Source organism: Perissodus microlepis, chromosome 5 (assembly GCF_051167445.1).
Source record: "Perissodus microlepis isolate ML-2025 ecotype Zambia chromosome 5, ASM5116744v1, whole genome shotgun sequence".
Classification (NCBI taxonomy): Eukaryota; Metazoa; Chordata; class Actinopteri; order Cichliformes; family Cichlidae; genus Perissodus; species Perissodus microlepis.
The window spans coordinates 20,511,020-20,535,787 of record NC_140465.1 but is presented as its reverse complement, the minus strand read 5'-3'; the positions used below and the strand labels follow the sequence as shown (position 1 = coordinate 20,535,787).

General features: G+C 38.0%; 1 protein-coding gene across 4 annotated transcripts; it reads right to left on the bottom strand.

Moving 5' to 3' along the window:
- Positions 1-877: 877 nt before the first annotated feature.
- Positions 878-10,522, bottom strand: hrh1 (histamine receptor H1). Of its 4 annotated transcripts, XM_084928673.1 has the most exons (3): positions 8,951-10,522; positions 7,119-7,331; positions 878-4,633 (listed from the first exon to the last, which is right to left on the bottom strand). In XM_084928673.1, exon 3 carries the CDS (start codon positions 4,396-4,398, stop codon positions 2,746-2,748), a length of 1,653 nt encoding a protein of 550 aa, XP_084784799.1. In that variant the 5' UTR covers positions 4,399-4,633; positions 7,119-7,331; positions 8,951-10,522; the 3' UTR covers positions 878-2,745. The 4 variants fall into 4 exon arrangements, with proteins under 4 accessions (XP_084784799.1, XP_084784801.1, XP_084784800.1 ...); XM_084928675.1 differs by lacking the exon at positions 8,951-10,522 and having other exon boundaries at positions 7,107-8,940; XM_084928674.1 differs by lacking the exon at positions 8,951-10,522 and having other exon boundaries at positions 7,115-8,940.
- Between the last annotated feature and the right edge of the window lie 14,246 nt (positions 10,523-24,768).

The window sequence follows — 24,768 nt, the reverse complement described above, 5'->3', positions numbered from 1 at the left end:
GGTAGGCTGTGGCATTTACACAGTGCTCATTTAAATGATCTTCACTTGGTACTACAGGACCTAAACTGTGCCAAAAAAATATCCCTTCATCATTACATCACCAGCAGGTTGAATCACTCATACAAGGCAGGATGGCTCTATCATCTTGTTTAGGCAAAATTAGGTAAACTATCTCAACATTGCAGGAGAAACTGAGACTCAGCAGAGTAGCCAGTGTTTTTCCAGTCTCCGCTTGTCCATTATAGATGAACCTTTGTGAACTGTAGCTCAGTTTCCTGTTCTTAGCTGGAAGCACTGGCGCCTGTTGTGGTCTTTTACTGCTGTAGCCCATCTGCTTCAAGATTCAACATGTCGTACAATCAGAGATGCCTTTCTGCATACCTTGGTTGTAACAAATGATTATCTAAGTTACTGCTGCAGTCTGGCTATTCACCCCGATCTGTAAAAACAACCTGGCATTTTCTTCCAGAGAACTGCCTTTTGCTGGATATTTTCTCTTTTTCGAACCGTTCTCTGTAAGCCCTAGAGATGGCTGTGTGGGAAACTCTCAGCAGATCAACAGTTTCTGAAACACTCAGCTTGTCTGTCACCAACAACCATGCCGCATTGACGGTCACTTAAATAACCTTTCTTCCCCATTCAGATCATTGGTTTGAAAAGCTGTAGTTGAACAGGTGTACTTAATAAAGTGACCAATGGGTACATTTGATGGAATCTTGCTGCAGCATGGGCATTGGGTTTTGTCCCAGGTTAATTAGGTCATGTGTTCAGCATTTCACATAAATGTTCTTGCCAAAGTCAGCACCTCAAACTAATGACAAAATAAAATTAGAAAAACAGTTTGAAGTTAATAGTGTTAATGACGTGAGGCTCGAAGGACTAGCACATTAGAACGTTTTATTTTTAGTTTTAGGTGTACATCATAAACAGGACATTAAATGTCATCAATTTTTTTTCTTTCAGATTGACTTCAATTTTATTTCATTACTGTATCATGCATGAAATAATATGCCAGCCTAAATAGGCTTACAAGACACTGATAACAAAAAACAGAATATAAACCAGAACACTGTACACCCACATGTTTTAATCATACTCTGGTGATCATTATAAGCATTATTCAAAAACTTTGCCCTCAACATGAGACACCCAGCATTAAAAGCGCATAGGCAGCAACTTCACTTTGACATAAAAGTATCCAAACTACTTTAAAAAAAACAACAAAAAACACACACACACAAACAGCAAAACATTCAGTGGGACATAATATTCATTACAAAGAGTTACCTCAGGGGAAGCTCTTTGCAGAACCTTTTCAAGCAACAGAGAAACAGCATATAAAATGAAATTTTCTTCCCCTTTGTCTTGTTTTTAATGAGAAGTGTACTCTGTGCAGTCACACACATCCGTCTTCCCATCATCACCTCTTCCAGCTCAATTTCAGCCTCCTCTGATTTGTTTGATTTGGCTGCACAGTGACTCACAACGTTGCCACGCTCATTACAACATTATTTCAGACACTATGATTCACATATTAAAATATGAAATTCAGTTCTTTGTCCCTGCCCCCCCTAAAATCTGAAGTGACACTGTGCAAAAAGTAACAGTGTAAGGAAATGTCCTTAATTCCATTTATCCTTATTTTCTTTTTACAAGGAAGCTGCTAGCATAGCTAACACGGGAGTTACTGGGAGAAAGAGTTGCACCATGAAGCTCTGTGTATAGCCTGGATGCACTTGAATGCGTTTGTTACAAAATACTGACACAAATCCATTAAAGAAGTCTCAGATTTATAGTGTGCTGCAGCATTTTTGAATCATTTTCGACACTCTTTGGCTAATGACGTGTAGCGACGTGCTACACCTTATAACAGATAAGCAACTTATTCCCATCAGGGAGAGAAACAAAACCTTTCTGCAGTTCGAAAGAACACTGTGACAAATAGTTTGTTCTGGTAGTAGTTTTGTCTTCATAATCAGGTTTTTGCTCATATATTTCCAATTTCGTTATAATATGTATAATGACAATAAAGGCTTTCAATTCAATATATTAACCTATTAGACTTAATGCCAGGAAATAGATGTCAAAGCACGAACAGGTAGAACAAGATCTGAGGTTTTCTTTAAGGGAGTGTAGGTGACTGAATGTGCTTGTTTAGAGTTGCCATTCTTAATTAAAAAAACATAAAAAATAAAGACAGTAGGTATCATAATTCAGCCCTTCCTCGATCACTAGTACCAAGCACCAAGATGCATCTAAAGTCTCGTACTCTGTTTAAATAATAAGAAGGAGAATGACTCACAATGTGGTTGTCATTTTCAAAGAAAATCTTCTCCTTGTTCTTTTTTTTTAAACAATATTAATCATATTTCACATTATGTGTCTTATGGTATATTCCTAGCACAGAAAATCAATTAAAAACATTTTTTTCAAAATACAATTTTTACATAGTTTTTAGCAAAAATCAAAGCTCAAATTCTTCTGTGACACAGTCTATTATTATTATTCTTATAATTACTATTATAATTAGTGTAACATAAACAAAATAAATAACATTAAACTGACATATTATCCTCAGCTTGAGTCTTGAGTCCAAAGAATTGGTGTTTATAAAAATAAAATGCGGAACATAAAAGGAATAGCACACTTTTTTGGTCAACGCTTGATGAGACATTTTTTCTTTTTGCTAATTCTGCTGTTGTCTCAACATTTAGACGCCTGTGATTGTGTTCTGCTCATTTACAGTCACAAAGGAATGTTAAGAATATTTTTAAAGACCCGTTTAAAGTTTCCATTGCAGAGCGGGTATATAAAAGGGTTTAGAGTAGAGTTGATGTAACCCAGCCATATGGTGAACATGTGCAGGTCATGGTGGACGCACTCTCTACAGAAGGCCATGACCATGAAAGCTATGAAGTATGGTATCCAACACAATAAGAAAGCGGCAATTATGAAGCCCAGCTGCTTGGCTGCTTTGTGCTCTTTGTGGATCCTCAGACTGTGGATGCGATGGCGTGATTGGTCAATGAACTTTTGCCACGCCTGTCTCAGAGTAATTTCATTATCCGCGTCTAATTTGGCATCTTCTACTCCTTCCTCGGCCCAAGGTAGAGCTTGGCTGGGGTCGTAGTTGTTGCTGAGCACAGATGTGTATCTCTGCACGTCTGATACCTTGGTGGTATCGCAGACTCCGCTCACTGGGTTTGGCACTGTCACATGGCATTCATTTAAAGATGCTTGAAGTTTGTTCTCATTATTTCCACCTGAGCAAATCACATCCTGTGGTGCCGATGGCTGGCTCTGGGGAACCTCGCAGTCTGGTTGCTTCTCCTCAGGAGACAAAGAGCACCTTTTAGTCTTTCGTGCCATTCTGAGTCCTTTTGTTGTCATGGCAAGCAATGACGTCTGCTGGCACTTTACACCAATTTTTCTGTGCGCTCTCGATAGAGCAGTTTTACTGTTTTTATCAGCGTCTTCAAGGGGATCTGTCTGTTCGAGAGTATTCTGGTCTAGCAGTTTTTCTGTTTTGGATCCTTTCATTAATACCTCACTTTCCCTCTTAGGTGACTTGGAGTCATTTTTCACAGGGGTTTGAGGATTTTGTCCATTGTCGTTTTCTCCAAATGAATCAGTTGGATGAATGATTCTCTCTCTGTCCCGTAGATGTTGTCTTACTGCCAAATAGATATATGTGTAAAACCACAACATCAAAACAGAGGGTACGTAGAAGTTGAAGACTGCGGTAATGACCTTAAACCACGTGACAAAACGAAAATCTGTGTCACACTTATTTTCCTCTTCAGGTTTGAGGTCCACGTGTGTGAAAGACCTCCATCCTAAAATAGGAATAATCCACATCATGGACAGCAGCCAGGCTCCAGAAATCATCACACTGGCTTTTCCCCGTGTTCGATATTTTAGGTACTTAAGCGGCTGTCTCACTGAGCGGTACCGATCCAAACAGAGGATAAATAAGCTGAAAATTGAGGCTGTGCTTGCCACGTAGTCCATAATCAGCCAAAACTGGCAGACAGCCCGCCCCAGCTTCCATTCATCCTCCAGCAAATATACCAAGTTCAAAGGCATGACCGTGGTCCCTACAATGAGATCCGCCACAGAGAGGCTAACAATATACAGGTTCCCTACAGTGTGGAGGCTCTTCTCTTTCTTCACAGCATACAGTACGAGCAGGTTCATTATGATCGTGAGAAGGGAAAGAAATCCCAGAAAAACTCCCAGCAGGGCGCTGTTGATTTGATCATGGAAGGTCAGGGTTTGATTGTTCCTCAATGAGTCACCATCACGGAGTCCACTCCGGCTGTTGTTGCTGAAGTTTACATAGCTGCTGGCATTGTGGCGTAGAGGGTCTGCTGAAGGTGACAGACTAGATTCCATCATGTTAGGTGAGATGGACACCTCTAGATCCTGTCACATTTTGGAAAGCTTTCATCCAGTGCTTGTTTAACTAAACACCATGGCATGTGTGGAATGGCAGGTTTTAATCAGTGTGTTTACACTCAATGGATAATGACAAGTTGATTTTCACTCTGGAAAATGTGTATTCCTTCACTAGCCCTGGTCAGTTTATCCACAGTCTACGGTCCATTTTGTTGTAAACCCCAAGTAACAGCATCTGGAAAACACAAAAAGTAGGCAAGATTAGACATGTAAATGCTGTTAAACAATGTACTGTATAGAGTTCGTGATGTGGATGATTGATTTATAATGGATTACATAATTTCATGAATATATTTTAGGGTTAAAAAATGTCTTCACTTGAAATGTGTAAGAGCTAATGTTGCACGAGAACAACCTTAGCGAGAGTATACAAGACTTTTCATGGACTGCAGGTGAGCAGATGTCTCTCATGAAGCGCTGCTAAGCTAAAGGTTTATTGAAAGCAAAGCAACACAAAGACTTAAAGACCTCTTTTCAGGACAAGCGGTCAACGAGGTTTATGTCATTTTTTTGAAGTGTTTATGTTTAACTTTTGAACTAAATATGTGTACTGTAAAGTTGCTAATGTGTTTGCACTGTTCACTCATATAACCAGTTCTCACGGCGTATTGACGATGGTGTAACTAAGGAGGAGAGAAAGCCCAAGTAATAAACGCCCCTTTCAAAGAACCGGTCTGTGTCTGTGTAGTTGTGAAGAGAGCTACAAGACATTTGAAAGTTAACTGTGAGTTTTTAAACACTTTTACTCTTGAAAATGAAAACACAAATCATTATTCAAAGAACATGGCTGAAACATGACCACAGGAAAGCTTAAGAAAACCGCCTGAAGAAAGATAAGGTGAAGAAGATACAGTCATGATGCAATATTTCAACACACAGATAAACATTTCTTGTAATCTTTCCACCTTTGCAGTTTGGGTTTGAATTATTATTAGTCTAAAACCTCCCTTATTCCATCTCTTTCACTGTCCAGCTGGCTTTCTTTCACACTTACGCAAGGGGAGGGCGGCGAATCCCTTCAACAACACAGTAGACAAACTGTGTCATAGGCGGAAAGGAGCCGTGAATATGCTGCCAGCGCTGTATGATGGAACCTTTGGATTGATAAAAGCCTATTCAACACTACGCTTGATACTATGTTTGAATGTGAAAAGCACAGCATGACTTATAATGCATATCAATATGGTACTGGAAAATCACTTATCTGAACTGTTTGGGATATTGATTTTTAAGAAAGTAGACTGAAATAAACCTGTTGCCATGGATGCAGGTGACATTTCTGTTTGTCTTTCTGTGATTAATGTGTGAAATAAAAGATGTAATTTTGCATTTTTCAGCGGTCCCTGCACTCCCATGCTAATAAATGATTTCATCTGTGTGATTTAGGCAATATCATCATGTAATTTCACTTAAATCGAATTGTACTGTACAGGGAAAACAAAACAAAAGCTACATATTAATCTTTTCCTTCTTTCGGTTGGTCCTTTAGGGGTCATCACCCTCCACCTCATCCTATCCTTAACATCCCTCCTCTGTCACACCAACCCTCATTATATCCTCTTTCACTCTTTCTCTGTGGTCTTCCTCTTTCAGTGCTGGAATCTATCTGTGTATGTGTCTCAAAGATGACACACACTCAGGAGAAACACATAAAAAAAAAAAACTTTAGTGGGCTACTTATCTTATTGGTTAAATAACAGTAGTGGGGGCTGGAAAGTTTTAGTGATGTTGTCCACTGAAAATTGACTCATACTGATGATTTGATATTAAAATGAGTCAACACTGGAACAATTATTACAAGAAAAAATAGAAATCTAGATTCCAAATAAATGAACTGTGGAGCTTTAGTGTGGATGCTGGGTGGATAAAGTGGATTTAATTAAAGTGTTATGCCTTCAGGGTAGGTCTATACATGATTTCCTCAAGCGCAGACACAGACAGGGTAATATCTCAAGAGGAGAAAAAGCAGTTTTAAGACAGAAATTACCAAGAAAACGCACTGGCCAATTGCTAGCTATACAGAAAAATGGGGAAAAGCGAGCATGCATATAACTGCATTTACAGCTTATCTGACATATTGTGAGCTTCTTGTTACGTGATTTAATTGAATACATTCGAGTGACTTGAATGATTTCGCAACCTTTTTTTTATTATCTCTGCCTGAGTCTGACTCAATATATATAACTGCAAATCACGTCTCTCTGTATACAGCCCCTGTTTATACAACAACTGCCCCCACAACACAAATATTTAGGACCTTCATTGCTGACGAAATTCACAGGAGGCATAAATAAACCTGTTGCGCGTTTTCTGCATTTGAGCAACGCACTTCTTGTCACAGAAAAAAGGAAAGGGTGATTTATCCGGTACTAATTGCACAATATGATTATCTGTCTAATCTTATAATAACACCGATGAACCGTGAGACCTAATGAAGCCCGTCTATTAAACTGAAAAATGGCTCTCGTATATAATACTACTAGTCGGCGTCAAAGAACCACCTGTTGAGCCGCAGCAGGAAACGTTTAGGTTTACAGCACCGCCTCAAACATGTATAGTTTCTAAGAATAGTCGTGCTACAAAATACTTTTCTCGGTTGCCTTAAAAAAAGTAAAAAGTTAAACGGTTTAAAAAAATAAGTTTCATACTTTCATACTTGCCATTGATGTAGAGGTGCATCTCAAAGAAAATCCTCGTATTCCAGCGTGTATTCCCGGTGAAAATCAGAAAAGGATTGTAGGGGCAGAGGTTGGGATTGCGAAGAAAAACGTCTGCTTCCTTCCCCCCACTCTCTCCTCAGCGCTGTCTTTCTCTTTCTCTCTCCCTCTGATGAACTTTGGAGTTTCTATAATATTCCAGCGGAGAGCCTACTCCTGCAATAAAAAAATATCCTGTTGCTTGAACGGGGTGAGCTGGCGCACTTTAATTTGCAGCGGCATGAATCAGTGCATAAGACGCAGTGAGCAACTTCCATTGAGCTATACCACGAAATCTGGAGATAAGAGATTTTAAAAAGACACTGGATGCTAAACACTACGGTTTTCAGACAGAGTGCGGAAACACCTGTTTGTCTTTACATTTCTAACACTCATTTAAGCTACAATTGTGCATATGATTAACATTCAGCATAATGGAGAGATGATGGGACATCAGTAAGGATCACCAGCAGGGATGAGAGACCACTCGTAAGAGGCAATGATAACGTCAGAAATTCCTCCAATCACAAAACAGAAAAGGAAATGACGAAACTGCGTGATCTGTGTGCCAAGAATGGAAAATTGTGAGAAAAAGCGGGTGTCCTGAACTCTTGAACTCGGGTTGGGTGTCAGACGATCCAGTGAAGACACTTAAAAGTTTAAATGTAACTGTAAAATTGTATTGGTGATTTGGTGTGGATTGTATTAGTATTATTAAGTACGTGTGTGTGGTGGGGGGTTGCACAAGCAGTGAGACTACTTGTAGGCAACTTGAGTCATCAGAGCTAATTTTGTGCAGTAGATGAGAAGATAATACGAGGAGAAATACTTTACTTAGACCATATTTAGGTCAATCTTTATTACAGCAGTTGAAATGATGACGAATAATATCTACTGCACAAAATGACGATAATCATAATATTATCCTGCAGATACCTGTCTGCGAGACAGATATATAATGGAGGCTGATGTGGTATGAAACATTTCCTGTATCTGTCCTTGTGGAACTGGAGCTGAATCAGCCTGCTAGAGGTTTTCTGCTGACTGTCTGGTAAATGATGCAGAGGGTGGTCAGGATTTTGATGAATAACAATTTATCCTCTCCACAACTTCAGTTTGAAGTTTGAAGCCAGATTCATGGAGCCAGTCTTCCTAATCAGGCTGCTCTAATGCTGCTCCCCCGTCAGACCACAGCAAAGCACCCTGCACATGCCACAACTGACTGATCAAAAATCATCATTTTGCTGCACACGCTGAAGGATCTCAGCTTTTTCATAAGCAGTAGATCCTACTTTTCCACTTTCTGCAGCAGCCTCTATGTTGGTCTTCCAGTTCAACTTGTTCAGCCTCCTTCATATCAACACCCTGCCCCTGGACAGACAAAACAGCTGTCCTCTTCTTTCAAAAGTCACTTTCCGCCTCAATGATTTTTACATTCAGGAGGAGACCACTCCAGACCACTCTACAAAATAATTCCCTGGTGCTCTGTCCTCTCCCTCCTTGCCCATCAATAACAGGTCCAACCACTGCAAAATTTTTGTAGGTGCCATGACCCAGAATTGGGCCATGGTACAAGGTGAACAGGACAGAGACAGGACAGTCCCCCCAGTGGAGCTCCTGTACTGCACATCACCAAATCAGATAGAGCGCTGCCCAATCTCACATACTGCCAACTGTCTGTCAGTAATCCATGAGATGGTGGACATGTATAATGACATTTCCTGTAGTTTCTCTCTCAGTAGCAGTGGCTCAATCGTATTAAATGCACTTGAGAAATCAAAGAAGGTAATCCTCACCCTGTAGCTGTTGCTATCACATATGGGAATGCTCTCTGCAGCAGATGAACAGCTGATGACTGCTCCTAGATTTGGACTGTAAGGAAACAGCAGAGGGTCAAAAGGTGTTTGGGCCAAGATTAATAAAAAACAAACAAACCCCAAAACAGTAGCTCTTTTTCAGTGATACCAAAATCCCTGAAATAAGCTTGAAGCTACAGAAACACTGTAGTGATGACCCAGCTTTTGTTTGTGGAACAGCAAACAGCATGCTGTACCACATGCACAGAATATGGAAACCCATTATAGAAAATCTTGCACCTGTTCAGGTCCCTGTTGGCATGCACTTTACAGAGCCTGAGGCTGTGTGTTATTTCTCACATGCTATTCCTCACAAGAGGAAATTGCTCATATCTCACTGGATCGAAATCTTTCATAGGTTACATCCAGAGAGACATATCAACCAGTAATAACAAATAAACAGAAAAATGAGTTCATTACAATAACAAGTGACTGGTGACTGTGCTTACTGCTTTTGGACACACAAAGATGTAACATTTCATTTTGTTGCTGTGTAGATACCTGGTGTTGATCTGGATGATGCATCTTGTTTCTGCAGAGTGACTTCTACTTTGATTCAGGTCCTGTGCTTTGGTGAGTATTTTTAAGATCTTTTAACTGGATAATTTATGTGTTTCATGAACATTTCTGGAAATTTAAGTATAATTTTGACAGAAATCTGTGTAATTATAAATAATATTCCAAGGTCTACTGTATAATTAATGTCTTGCATAGGCATGTTTATGTTATTAATTTAAATTCATATGTACTTTGATTATCTGAAATACTACATGGATTTGCTGTCTCATACAAAAAAAACAACAAATCACCTTATTTCTTGCATGCTTCACCAACAGGTTGGATGTCTGTTTTTTTCACAGTTAAGAAAGAAATGTGCTGAATGTTGATCCTCTCTGAGGTGAAATTCATAATGCATAATTGATATTTTACAGGTATCTGATATTTCTCCTGTGAAATACAGTAATCAGTTTTCCCTTCACTCTGAGTGTCTCTGCAAATGCTCTCTAGTACTGATGAGTATTCAAACTGCATTTATTTTAGCTGCGCATATCCCATATCTGTTATTTTCAAAAATGCTCCATGATGTGGCAAATGTATTTATTTTCTCTCTCCCACTCATCTGTAAATGGAGATGAAAATACAATTAAATGTGAAAATGAAGTGTATACAAAAAGTCTTTAAGCGATTTTTTTTTCCAATCTTTTAAACAGATCAAAATGTGCAGTTATGTGTCTGCAAACTGTGTAAGAAATCCGCTGTAGGTTGACTCTACACAGACCTCCTGGACTTGTCTCAGAACCAGTGGCGGAGCGTGGGGGTGGCTTACTGGGTTTAAGCCCGGGTTATTTTTTCAGAAGCCCGGGGTCTTTTGGAGTGTAATTTTTTCATAGTTAGATGCCTGGCTGACAACTGTATAAAACAAAAACTATACACAATATTCGAAGCACATAGTGCACACTGTGGGAATTTACGACTGTGCGTAAATCCCCCCTAATATTGGTATGATCCGAGCTCAGACACTAAGCCTGAGCGAGGGGGCGGGGCAGCTGCTGCCTGCAAGTGCGCTGTTGGAGAAACGCAGCCAGGCAGACAGAGGAGAACTGAAGTTTGACCAGGTACCAAAGCAAATCATTCGTACTGTACAAATAATGTAAATATGACGGTGTATCATGAAAGATTGATATCAAACTGATCACTTGACCCATATTACGTTACTTGCTCTTCAAGTGAATCAACAAATGGCGAAATGAAAAGCTGAACAACAACAATGCTGTTTCTTTAGAGAGTCTTAGCTTACATGTGTGTTTATTTCATATTTTCAGTTGTTTCCCTCCACGGCTAAATAAATCGGTTTCAGTAATGCACTGATATACAAGAATGGACATAAGGGGCTTCTTTCAAAGAAAAAACTCTGGTAGATGTTATTTTATATATTATGCTTTGTATGTTGTTCAGTATATTTCTATGCAAAACAAGAGGAATTTCAATACACAGCAGTATATTCACAGTTTAAACCGGATATTTACATACACTTTATGGAAAACACAAGAACATTTTTTTTACTGTACAACATCAATTTAGAGTAAACTTATTTTGTTTTGGATAAATCAATATTGAAATATCTTTTGAATTAGTGAAATGTCAAAATAAAGAGAGACAGAGCTGTCTATTTTTTATCACTTTCATCAAATTTAGGAGTACATGTACACTAAGTTTATTGTTAATTAATAAGAAAACTCCAGACGATTCCATTCTGAGCTGAAGAAGCTTCTGATTGGTTAGTAGAGTCCATGTGAGTAAATTGGTGGAACAGCTGTGGATGCATATAAGGCAAAACTCAGAGCCTGTTTCTGTGACATGGGAAAATCGAGAGATATCAACCAAAACACCAGGAAAAGAATTGTGGAGCTCCATAAGTGTGGCTCAATTTTGAATGCAATTTGGTGCCATTTGCAATTAAGAAATACAGATAGTTTCTCTCTTTACTCTTAAAGTTAACAAATATGTTTTTATATTTATCAATCTAAAAAAAATAAACATTTAGTCTGATTTGATATTACAATTAAAAAAGTGTTTGTTCTGAAGTGTTCTGAAGAGTTTGTAAATATCTGGTTTCAACTGTATATTTGATGATTGTCAGCACAAAGAGGGAGAGAGAGGAGAATGAGGACAGAACAGAGATGGAACAAGAGCAGGTGAGACACACATGTTAGTCAAATGGTTGTTTACCAAAAGTATCACCGTATCATAGGTACTCATGTATCTCGTACCTAGTGTTTCTTTTTAGGTTTGTTATTTTTCAAATTCTATATTTATTAAGTTATGCAGGCTTGTTTGCACAACAAGGCTAAATAATTATATAAACTTTTCTGAATCGAAATAGTGGACTTTGGTAGAATTAAAAAATAAGTGTAGTGCAGGTCTATGGTGATTTTTAGTGCTACTATCATCTAGTTCTGATTCTGGTTCTGTCTTGGTTAAGTCCTAAGTAGTCCTGATTTTGAACTGTTGTAGTCCTGTTTTAATTCTGGATCAGTTCTGGGTCTGGTTGAATTGGGGTTTAGGCCGCGTGTCTTGATGCAGCCCTGATTTTGTTCTGCCTTGCCTTAATTAAAAAACTAGTTTAAGGTGTCCTGCAGATGTGATATTTATTTTCCCTATATGAAGTCATGCTTTTTTGAACATAACTCAAAACAGAGCCCATTAATCTTTCAGTCATTTCTAAACCCCCCCCCAAATCCCACATGCATACTACCCTTTAGGGCTAAGCCCCGGGTGTATCAAATGTCTGCCTCCACCTCTGCTCAGAACGTATTAGTCATGTACAAAAACAGTATGGCCTTACCACTATCTTCTGTTTATAGCTGGACCATTTGAAACTACTGCACTGTTCTTGAGTGGGTGAAGTGCAGGACAAAAGGGGCACCTACTTGACTACTTGACCCCTAAGTGTCCTAAAATCGCTTCCATTTCAACTCCTGCTGTTTGCCTTCACTTGCAGTATTATTCTAGTCGGTGTGTTGATACTGATAGACAGAGAAATTCAGCTCATTCAGCTAAATTACATTTTAATCCATCTTATATGTCTTATATGTTCCTCCATTTCGATTTGATGGAGGACTGAAGCTTTTGAAACGCAGCTGTGACATTGTACTTTATTTCACCTTTAAAGACCCATTAAGCAGACCACAGTGAGAATGGTAAGGCGGTCAAAAAACAAATGCCTGTGACAAACCAGAGTCATACAGTTCTGTAGTAGCTACTGCTATGATATTTGGACTACTGTACACTTACTTTGTACTTGTGGGTGCTCTCCTGAGTTTAAGGATACCTTTTAGTGACTACACCTAGCTGCTTGGGCTGGAACCTGCTTCAGTATATTGCAGTTAAGAATTTTACTGATTTTATTTTCTGTTTCCATAGGACCTTATCTCACAGTCTGTTTTTTTTTTTTTTAGTTTTTACATAAATCCACTTTAGGGACACATAATATTGACTGGAAATTTTCAGTTGTGCGTTATATGTTTCTTTTTTAAATTGCAATTCCAGTTTTTTTTGACTGGTTCATTTAATCTCAAATCAGCCAATTTGAAGATAGTGGAGCAAAAAATGCTCTGAAAATTGGATTATTTGAAATGGGAGTGCCCCAGGTCTTAAAAATGAAAAATATGTCAGAGTTATAATTAGAGCAACATCCAGAAACACCAGAATGTTGTTCTATTTGGACATGACAATCTATTGATATTTCTGTGGTACAACCCATTATATTTGGTGGATAAAACATGAAAGTTGAATGAATATTACATTTTCTTCATTTTGGTGACTAAGAATTTAATATTAGAAAGCATTCTACATGCTCAACTATGTACCATTCAGAAATTGTAATTATTTGTCTTTTGACATATGAAGTTCTTTTATTAGTGTGTGCTCACATATGGAACTTCGCAGCAGTTAGGGCTGTTCGATATAACGATATATATCGGATGACGATATAAAAACGTCTATCGTTTCCTATTACGCTATCGTTTGTTTCATGGTGTCATAAAATAAACTGTTTACAGCAATATTTTTTCATCGTTTTGACGGTCACTGTAATGGCTATATTAATTTCTTAAATTCTCTCTTTCTCTTATATTTAATATAACCACACTATGGACGGACAAGTGCCTGTTTTTACATGTTGTTGTTAGCAACAATGACGGTAAAACTATCGCGTGGCTCCGCTGTCCGCTTGTTTGTTTTCCACGTAAACCTTTCACAATAAAGCTCAAGATCCTGTTGAGACTTTTCAAAATAAACTGAATCACGTGAAAGAGTATGCAGAGAGTTTACAGATGAGAAGCAAAAAAGAGCCGTCATGTGCTAAAAAATAAACCTTAGACTCAAAAGAAAATGGTGGCGGTTACAACTTATGTCTAAAAATGTATAGTTTCATGCATCGGTTAAAACACTCAAATCCAGGTAAAGGACGCCCAGCTGGAAAAACTAAATGCAAGTCGAGCTGCCCAAGATTCACAGAATTTACAGAAAATGTTACATTTTTGTGATTTATATCGTTGCCAGGATGATAAATGTCTTATATCGGGATATGAGATTTTTGTCATGTCGCACAGCCCTAGCAGCAGTGCTATACTTTTTTCTATTAACTATACAATGCTTGGACTTCTTTTCTTTTTTTTTTACATCATAGCTGTCCCAAATGACAGATTCTGACTGTTGAGCTAAAGGCCTGTGCTGATTTGTGATTAAATGACTCAACTGTGCATTCCTGAGAAAACATATACTTGACTTGATCAGTATCCTTTTGTTTATTAACCAAAAAGTGTTTAGATTTAGTAACGTAGAAGCATTAGTTAAACAAGACTGTAGTTTCTAATAATACTTAAGCAAATTCTGAAAACATGTCACTAAACAGTGGTTTAGTAGATATAATAACAGAATACATAATATAATTATTAAAATGAAATAATTAGGTTAGCTTAACATAAGGTAAGTACATACACTTCATATAAAAAGTTTAAATATAAGCATGATCATTTCATCTGATATTAACATGACATCACCATAAAGACATGAATCAAATTCACAAAAACAATTTTACAGTCATGTTAATGTAAAAATAAAAATTCTGCAATTATAACACAGGAAACTGATGCTGATTAAACATAACTTTATTGTACAAAGTCAATTTACATTATGTTAATTTAATAGGTATATTTTTTTTCAGTATACCTTCGTCCATATTGGTCCATATTGGTCCATATTGGTCCATAGTTGTTACGCTCCGATGGTGTCACCCTTCAAGTGCAGGAACTACACAGTTCAAGAACTGTGATGCCATCAGGGCCAGTGGGGTTTAGTGTTTTTCTCCAGCTAACCGGGGCAGAAGTCACAGCCAAGTAGGGGTGTGAGGGTATGTGTTTGTCGGGGCAGGAGAAAGCAGCAGAGGGCTGTGAAATGAACCTGAGGAAGAAACTGCTCAGCTCATTGGCTGCCCACTAGTTGTCTGTCTGTCACGTTGCTTGGGTTGTCGTGCTTCAGAAGCCAGTGTTTCTTGAGGAGGAAAACTTGTTTATTGGCTTTTTACTTTTGAAAGTGTTGGTTAGATTACTTAAGAGTGGGCTTACAGGCTGCCCACCCAGTCAGAGGTCAGGAAAAGTACTGGTACTGTTGTTTTAAGATTTCATTTTTTCTTATTTTATAAATATATATATTTTTTCCAGATTGACAAGAGTTACATATAGGTAGGCTGCTTGTATCTACCGCTGACCTGGTATACACTCACCAGCTGTCTCACGTCCACCCACAGCAATGAATGACTCACCACTGCAAGAGTGGGATTTTTACCCAGAACTAATGGATAAATTGTTTAACTGACCAGAGTGGAGTCATATAGTCTTTACGCTGAGGTATGACTCAGATCCTGTCCTTAGGAAGTATCCATTCCAGAAATGCGCAATTCCCCCAAAAGCTTCATATCAGGAAGTAGAAGATAAATCCAGGTACTGTCAATACCTTTTTTGGCTCTAGTTCTTCTTGAGTTCAAGTTCCTATATAAAACATTTCTGCTTAAGTTATTTGGGTTGCCTGACGGTTGTTCCTGTTGCTGATGTCTACATTACTAATGTCTATCACGGCCGGGATGGCAGATGAGTTTGCAATATGAACCCAAAAGCAGACAAGGGAGAGATGGAACTGAATCTTAACAAAAAGCGAACCATTTATTAAGCTGAAAAAACATGAACACAAAACAGGGCACAGGGAACAGGGGCGAAAACTAAAACTAAAACCTATACTGGGAATAACTAGGAATGACTCTGACAACTATGACAAGAAAAACATGAACATGAATCCGAGCAGGTGCATGCGAGAAACTGTGACGAGAAAGCATGAAAATGAAACATGGACATGGGATAACCTGATGTGACGTGGAGGGAGAAAAACAGATGACCCGACACTGAAGAGAGGAAGACAGAGGACTTAAATACACAGAAGGGAAATGTGGGAAGTGGAAATACCTGGGGACAGACTGGGGAGACATGGAGCACAAAGAAAGGCAAATGGGAACAGATAAGGAAGATGAAGGCACAGGCATAAGTTAAATGTTCAACGTAGAGGACAAAACAGACTAGACAAGACAGGAAAAGACTCATAAATACGGGGACAAGCATAAACTAGAATAACACTCAACTAAACCCTAACTGAACACTAACACAAGAACTTAACATTATTGTAATCTTACATAAGAAGATCAAGAATGTAAACTAAACACTGGGTGGCAGACCCAGCCCCTGATAATGTCTACGTTTTGAACAGAACAGCTATGAGTCTGTCTGGAACTCTAACAGAAGGATTATCACGATGATAGAGAGAGCCGTCTAACATCTGTCCAAATCTCCTCATGTGTTCAACTGGACTGAGATCTGTTGACTTTGAAGGCCATATGATTCATATAATTTTTCTACCATTCAGTGACCCTCTCATGTTATATTGATCAGGATGTTGACATAAAAGATGCCTCCTTCATCAAAGGCAGCAAGTGGATCCAAATCATGCTGGTAAAAATCCAAAAAGCATCACAAACCCAATAGATGCTCTCACTGTGAAGCTTAAACATTCTGGTGTTTCCCTTGGTACATCACACCTCCAAAGAGCTCCAGATTATTTCAATTAAAATGCAATAAATAAAATAAATTCTGATTCTTCCCAGCAAAGGCATGAGGAGCTGAGGTGGTTGTCCATTCTGAGAAGTACTACCTATACGACAGGATGAAGACTTTTTAACACTACATTTAGAGGTTGGAGTGGGTTCATTTGAAAGAATGATTTCATTTTAATGGATTCTATAGACATTTCATCAGAATGAGCTTCTTTCAGCCAATCTTGTACAGATAATTCGCCTTTTCAGATAGATATTTCCTCCCTGACCTCACTATTAGCCACATTTGTAGAAGCAGTGGTCTATTTTTCTATGTAAAAATCACGATCTGTACGCTGACTGTGTTTATAAATCTATGAAAAAATTGTTGCCATAGCGCTATACCAAATAGTGATATCAAAGTCAATACATTTTTCTCTCTTGAGAGTTTTGCGTCAGTAGTCATAGTTTGTGAACGATATGATGGTTGTAAATGGGCCCTAATTACCAGACCGAGTCTAAGGTTCAGGTCAATTAGTTGTCCTTCCTTTAATAAACAAAATGGTAAAAAAAAATCTCATAGAAACATTTAATGACTCCGAAACTTTAGTGTATCATTGATCATCATTAGTTTAGAAATTTAATGCATTTTGAAATATTTATCTGTTTCCTGTAATCACGCTGTTTATTACTATAACAAGTATACATGCAAGGATAATATGGACATTTTAAGAATAATTTACCCACATCAATCCTTTTTGAAACCCCAGATGCACAATAAACATGCACAGTATTTGCAAAGCAGATTTGCCTTGTAGTAAGAAGGTCAGAACAACTGTAAATCATCATGATTTTGTCTTAAACCATTAATTTGAGGTCAGACTTGATTATTCCGTTATCTTGAGATAAGACAAGACTGGATCTTGCTGAGCTTTGCCTGGTAATACTCAAATTTCAATTTTAAATTTAGACTTCAGGAGACACATCCATTTCACTTAATACTGTACAAATGAAGCCTGACAGTTCGAAATATTTTAACAGGAAACAAAGGGATGAAAACTATTAATAGAATTTAAGTGAATAAGACGTGTATAGTACATATAAATGAGATTAGAATTAATTGTTTAATCTTAATAACATGTCACCCTGATGTAGTTTATCCATGACAGTCTTAAAAAGTGAGATTACATCAGTTCTATACATATGCAGAAGTTTACATTTATTCTTGATCAGTCAGACCTCTCCTTGGGGACTGTGTGGGCACATAGTGACGAGTCTCAATCACTCCATCCTCGCTCACTGCTGGGTCACTCACTTGTCAGGGTGAGACACAATTAGTCCTTTCTGTTGTCTGGATTTCGGTGACACTAGCAAACCCCTGTCACGACTCTGCTTAAGTTCAGAAGGGGTCAAAATTAATGAGAAATACACATTTTCCACACACAATAGTTGCAGCCGTGATTGTACCATCAGGATGATACAGGTCTAAACCATTAAAAGAGGCTCAGGATCATTGTTATGTGCGTTTATGAAGTGTGAACTGTTGCACAGCTGGTGAAGCCATCTGCATTTGTTATGTAAAAATGGATTTGTAGCTGTTGTATGATAGAAACCAACGTTACGTCTAATGAAAACAGAGTGAAACCTAAACACCTGTGTGGGTGTGCAGGACCTTTAATTCACAAGCTATACTTTGTGTTACACCTGTGCAAGCAGCAGATGTATAGAAATGAACTAGTAAGTAACTCCAAGATGGCCTCTTTACACCACTGGAGGCACCAACAAAGTCATTTTATTTATTTATTTTTTCAGGAAAGTAAAAGTGACCCTGCTGTCACCCGACATGGTCGGGTTAGAAGGTGAGAAAAAGAAAGAGAGGAAGGAAGCAAGGGTGGGAGAGTGGAGTGAAAGGGTGAAAAACAAGAGTGAGAGGAAAAAGAAAAGTAGGCAGTAAACAAAATCATCAGGTGTGTGTGTGTGTGTGTGTGTGTGTGTGTGTGTGTGTGTGGTTTCTGGAGAGGATAAGACATCAAGGTAATGGCAGCCTAAAATAAATGCTAAGAAAGAAGCAACAGTTATGACAGAGCTGTCTCTGCCACCCTATGACTTCCAGATATTGAACTTTTGGACTCCTTTGGGAAAATACCATCATTCAATAAATGCCAAATAAACAGTCAAGTAACTCTGCTCTGCGTTCAGAAAGCGGAGGGATTGAATTTATTCATGAAAAAGGAAGCCTGCCATTGTTTACAGACTGAAAAAACTACTCAGGATACAAAGTAAAAATGAACATAGATAAAGGACAGTGCTGTGACAGCTATGGGGCCAATGAGCTGACAAGTATTTCATATAATTATTTTTAAAATTATGCAGATAATGATGTAGAATGTACATCAATTAAGATGTAATATTTATAGTGCACAGCTGTGTATGAGCAATCACATTTCTTTCCTCTGTGTGTGTGTGTAAGTGTGTGCGTCTAGTTTCAGTACATGCATAGTGAATAGGAGAATGTGTGTGTATCGAGCTGTATGTATGAATGAGTAGAGGCTGCACTTATATATACCCTTCTAAACCACTGTGATTCCACACACACACACACACACACACACACACACACACACACACACACACACACACACACACACACACTGTCCAGCCACTTTGGCATGTGGTGTTGAACCTTCACTCTACTTGCTATACAACAGCAAGTGGCTTATAATGAGTACGTCACAGGTCTTGCTAATTTCATTAACGTCACTCCGTACTATGGCAACCCATAATGATCCATAATTACAGTGCCAGTTACAGTGCATTGTTGTGTGGGGTCATAATATTTGTAAAACGAAGCAGATGGTTCTGATGGAAATCAATCAGAGGCCACAGACATTAGATTTGTTATTAAAGCCACAGTCCTATAAATCATTTCCTTAAATGTAGGTCTTTGTCCCCGTGATAGGATCTGATCACTGATACTGAGATTATCAACACCCTTTACGTTTAGCTATTTTCTTTAAGGTAAAAGGAATATTGCAAGTGTCTAAGAGCACTATGCTGTGTTTTTTTTTAGGTCAACAGTGACATCTTCTGGTTAGCTCTGTACCTGCTGAAATAGAAGCAACTCTCATGTAGGGTATGTCATCCATTATATAGCTCTGAAATGCTCATAGTGCAAGAAAACAAAAACAAAAAACACCCCCAAAAATGTCTTTTTAGTGGCCGGAATCAATACAAGCTTTAGTAAAGCTTTTGTAAATCTGGTAAATCTCAGAACAGTTAGATAGCATCACTCAGTCACTCACTGTAAACAAACCAACCGATGAGTAAATCTCAGCTACTCACACATGAGTTGTACTCTCTTGTACTCAGAGTTGACTTTGCAACTCCAAGTTGACTTTGTAACCTTTGTTTGGCATAAGGTACACAAAACCATCAGGTGCAAATGTCAACACTCTACGGTAAACAAATAGCTGAACCTAAAAACGCAGTAGAGATCGAAATGGCATCTGAGCAGCAGAGGATTTAGAAGCTTTTTTTTTTTCCCTTCGTTTTTTTAAAATTCAGTTCAGTTTTATAGAGATCGAAATGTCAGTGATGAATCATTACACTGAAACAGGGGAACTGATCCAGTGCAGGAACTGTTGTTGACTTTTATTTACTCCCCACACTACTTCCTTTCCAGCCCCACTGAAGCTATTCCTACACTTCTGTCAATTTCTTTGCAAATTATTTTTTGTGCAGTATTTCAACATTTTCTGGAATAGATGGATTGATTGAAAACTTAAACATAGGGTTCACATGAAGGCAGCCTAGCAGCATCACAGCTATTTGTTATCTTTGTAAGAAAGATGAAGCCCATATTACACATACTGTATAATGAAAATGGGCTTTCATTCATGTACTTAACTTATGACTTATGACTACTTATGACAGGGAGTTTTAGCTTTCTATTATCATATTGCAGCAAATGTTACCTTTGAGTAAATGCAATGCGCTGTAATTTAAGGCACTTTCTCAAAAAACAGAACCCCCTGACTGTAACTTACACCCTGCACGTGGTGTTGTAAATAATTTCGCAGTATTTTAATGGGGGTGTGACGTATGCAGTGTATTCAAAAATGATCCCAAAGCCAAACGTACATCTTCAAATTATTGGATTTGTTGAACAGGTCCTAAATTATAAATGATTCACTTTACCTTTAATAGGAATAAACTAATAAAAATACAAAACAAAACATCATTTGACCCTGAGAAAATTCTTTCATGACTCTATCATGATTCATAAATGAATTCTGTTGTAAGACATAGACAGAAGTACTGCATTAACCCTGAACTGTACTGTGCAGCTGTAAGGTGGCATGGATTGCAAATGAAGTCAAATAAACATGTTTTAAGCTTGTATGTAGGTACCTGAGTTAGCTGCATTCCACCATTAGAGTGGGTGTATATATATATATGGATATATAAAGAAAGAAAAAAAAAGCACATGTCCTTCTGAAGTGTCCTTGAGCAAGACACTTAATCCTTAACGGCTTTAGCGATTTGGATTTGTAACAGCTGCAGTGCTGTATGAACCTAATCTCTTTAAAGAAAACTACTGTACGTTAACTTATTATGTCTGGACTTAACCATGTTTTTCTGATACACATAGATCAAAAATACGCTTCACAACATAAAAGGAGAAAGACATTTTTTTTAATGCCAAACTCTATTTCATCCCATCATCCAAATATTTTTTTCTAATTAAAATGTTCAGGGTAACTGCAGCAATTAGAAAAAAAAAAAAAAAAGATTACAAAACACATTTTCTGTCATGTTTTGTCAGCCAGGCAATTTAAACAGGGTCATCAATCTGCCTCCCAGTTCACTTGATTTCAACATTTTGTCAGCGTGTCAGCATTTTTCAAGCTGTGCTGCATCTGATAAGTGCCTTTGTCAGGCTGCATATCAGAGCCCTATTCAGCGGCAGTCTTTTTGCTGTTGTTGAGGCGAGGCGACTGGCATTTACTAGAATGACAGAAGCATACTTCATATGCTCTCTACATCATCTTCACTTTCCTTTTTATAAACCACTCATCAGCTTCCCTCTCTCTGGCTCACTCATCCTCCCTCGCCGTCACCCCATCCCTCTCTCTCTCTCAAATCCCTCCTCTCTTCCACTTAATTTTCTCCAATTTACTCCGCTTCCCCCACCTCCTCTCCTCTCACTGCCTTCCTCCATCCCTCAGTCTCTTGGGCATTTTGCAGTCACATAGTCAGGCATGTGAGGTGAAGGACTTATGTAATCTGTTCTCTCCATACATTCTCTTGTTTCTGTCTTTCTTTGTCTGTCGCTCTCTCTACAGTGGTGCCAATTTGCCAACAATGTGGAGGCTACAGAAGTCAAATACACCTCTTGTCTTTGTGTGAAGGAATTGTAAATGCATGTGCAGACTTAGCAAATGCAGACAGCCACTGTAAACTGGATCCATTGTTCACCTGCCTGTCAAAGTAATCTGGTACGTAATACCCTTCAAATTTGGTTCCCAGTTTAAAGTAACACTGTGTGCTCCTTTTAAATGAAACTAGTTATTTTAAATAATACTTTATGTATATTTTTCTACAACAATCAGCTAAAGCCACTGTTATATGAAGTTATGCACAACACTAATGACTTTTGACATAATGAAAAAAGCCAAACAGAGGCTTTATCCATCCTGAATAAGCACAAAAAAGTGAGACGTTAGCATACTGGATAATTCCATCCAACAAATAGCCGGCAGTGTGGCTGTAGGCAATATTAAGTCAAATCATGCAATTCAATCCATCCTGAAATTCAATTTATATTCCTCTAGTGATACCTCTGAAAACCTGGCCTGCATGAGAAGTGGCTGATGTGACATCTTTAGGGTACATGAGCTTCAGAACGTTTTTAATTAAATGTGAGAGTTTTAATCACAGATAAGTTAATATATATTTGTAAAAGTGTATCAATTGCAGTTGTGCTTTATATTTTTGAGGGAGGCTAATTGCCTTTGAGGTTATTTGCTACAAAGGCTAATTAAAAGACCAAATGTGGCAAAGATATTAAAGTTACACCTTTGAAAACCTTTCAGCAAAAATCTAAATAACATTCAAACTTTAATTACTTACAGGACGCCCTAATTAAAAGTTATTTAAAAAAACAAAAACTTTTTGCATTTTTTACCATTGCAGCACTGGGAATTTCCATTCTGGCAGAGTTGTCTGTTTACTTTCCTCTGTTAAGCATTAGGGTAGACTATGATAAATAACTAGAGCATTTGTTTGCCATAATACGTTATATATTTATTCATACACAGAACACAAACTGAGCCATGTTGGCTGATGGACAAGACTCATTTCTAATGGTCTCAGACAAACATGGTGAATTTGCATAAGAGCGCATGAGTGAGCATCTCTGTGTGGGTGTCCGGGTGGTGGATTGATTTGAACCCAGGGGCAGTCCTGGAATAGACAGAGTCACTGATCTGTTTCTAATGAAGAATAATGCACTGCGTTGGACACAGAAAAAAGCCTTGCCTTCACACATCAAACACACTTATACATGACAAACATATCAGGGCACAGAGTCATGCTTTATACACATACACCAACAACAAATGTCCATAACTGCATTAACAGTATCTAGGCTTTAGCAGCTGAAGCATATTTAACAAGAGGGGTCAGCAACATATATTTTGTTTGATGGTCATACTAAGATACACTAAGCAATTGGCAGCCTGAATGATTTAACTGAAAAATCAAAAACATAGAATTGAATTATGTTAGAGTAAATAAATGTAAAATGTAATAAATGCAAAGCTTAGTGTTTCTGTTTTATTGTTGTTCCTACAACGAACTGACAATAACCACATTTAATTTTGAATAAAAAATTATTACACCATCCTTACATCCCTTTTATTCACGGTGAAGTTTATCACTGCATACTAACAGATAGTTAAGGCTAAGTGGCCAATTCTGGAGCTTAAAAATGAAGCCAGTAACAGAGTACTGAAAGCTCCAAGTGGTTCCTCTAATGTCCACTTGAGCCTGACTCCAACAACAAATCGATTTAAGACTCCTATCTTAAACACTCAACTAAATGACATGGCATTTAGTGGCATGGTACAAAATGCTACAAGAACTCAGTTTGGTAGATGTAACCATGCACGTAATATGTGTAATACATATAGTACACTAGAAACACTAGAAGATAATACGTGACAATTTGCATTTACCATAAGATTTGCTTTATCCCCCCGAAAAAGAAGAAAAGAACACGAAAGTATATTAAAAGTAATTTCAATGACTAATTTTTAAAACTATGAAATCTTAATATTTAGTCACCAAATACACGACCAGTTTTACACCACTAAACAAGCAGAAGCTGAACTAAGAACACAGCGATTTGGAAAAATCTGTTAAATTCAAGTCTTGTAATTCTATATTAAAGCTTATGGTAAATGTTGGCATTTAGAGCTTGTCCTTTATAACATATGACTCAAACAAGTCATGCAACCATGCAGCTCCTCCCTGCAGCTCCATGGTATATGCTGCCGAATTATTACAGTGTGTGTCACTGCTGATTTCATTTAGTGATGAAGCTAATTAGGATGGTCAGGCATGGCAGGACTTAGCAGGAGTTTTAGTCAAATATTAAAACTCTGACCAGAGAAATGAGCTTATGTCATTTACACCAGTGTAAAAAAAAAAAAAAGTCCTAAAGCAGGATGTACAGTAATGCCTAATGCTGTTGTACTCAAAAAAAAAAGGCAAAAGGGATTTACTTTTTTCCTTACTTATTGATGTCTTTACATGGTCACGATTATTCCTTTTGCTTTTTTGTGTTTTTTCCCTACAGGGTTACTTAGTCTTTCCTTAGTTTACCTCTCTGTCCCCCTCTTGCTCCTTCACTCTCCTCTGTATATAGTTTTGCATAACCTGATATTGCCATAAATCGTTTTGCTAGTTTTAGTTTTAGTTAAGTTGCTGTCATGTCAGGGAAAAGACATGCTTGCCTTATTAACTTTTGGTTTCAATCAAGACGAACCGCAGTCTCCCAGTGTTTGACCCATGTATCTGCTGAGACCTCATCTCTATGCACATTTTACTGCACCAT

What these genes read in the sequence shown, in the direction of transcription:
- hrh1 (XM_084928673.1), bottom strand. Translation starts at nt 4,398, where the DNA reads ATGATGGAATCTAGTCTGTCACCTTCAGCAGACCCTCTACGCCACAAT.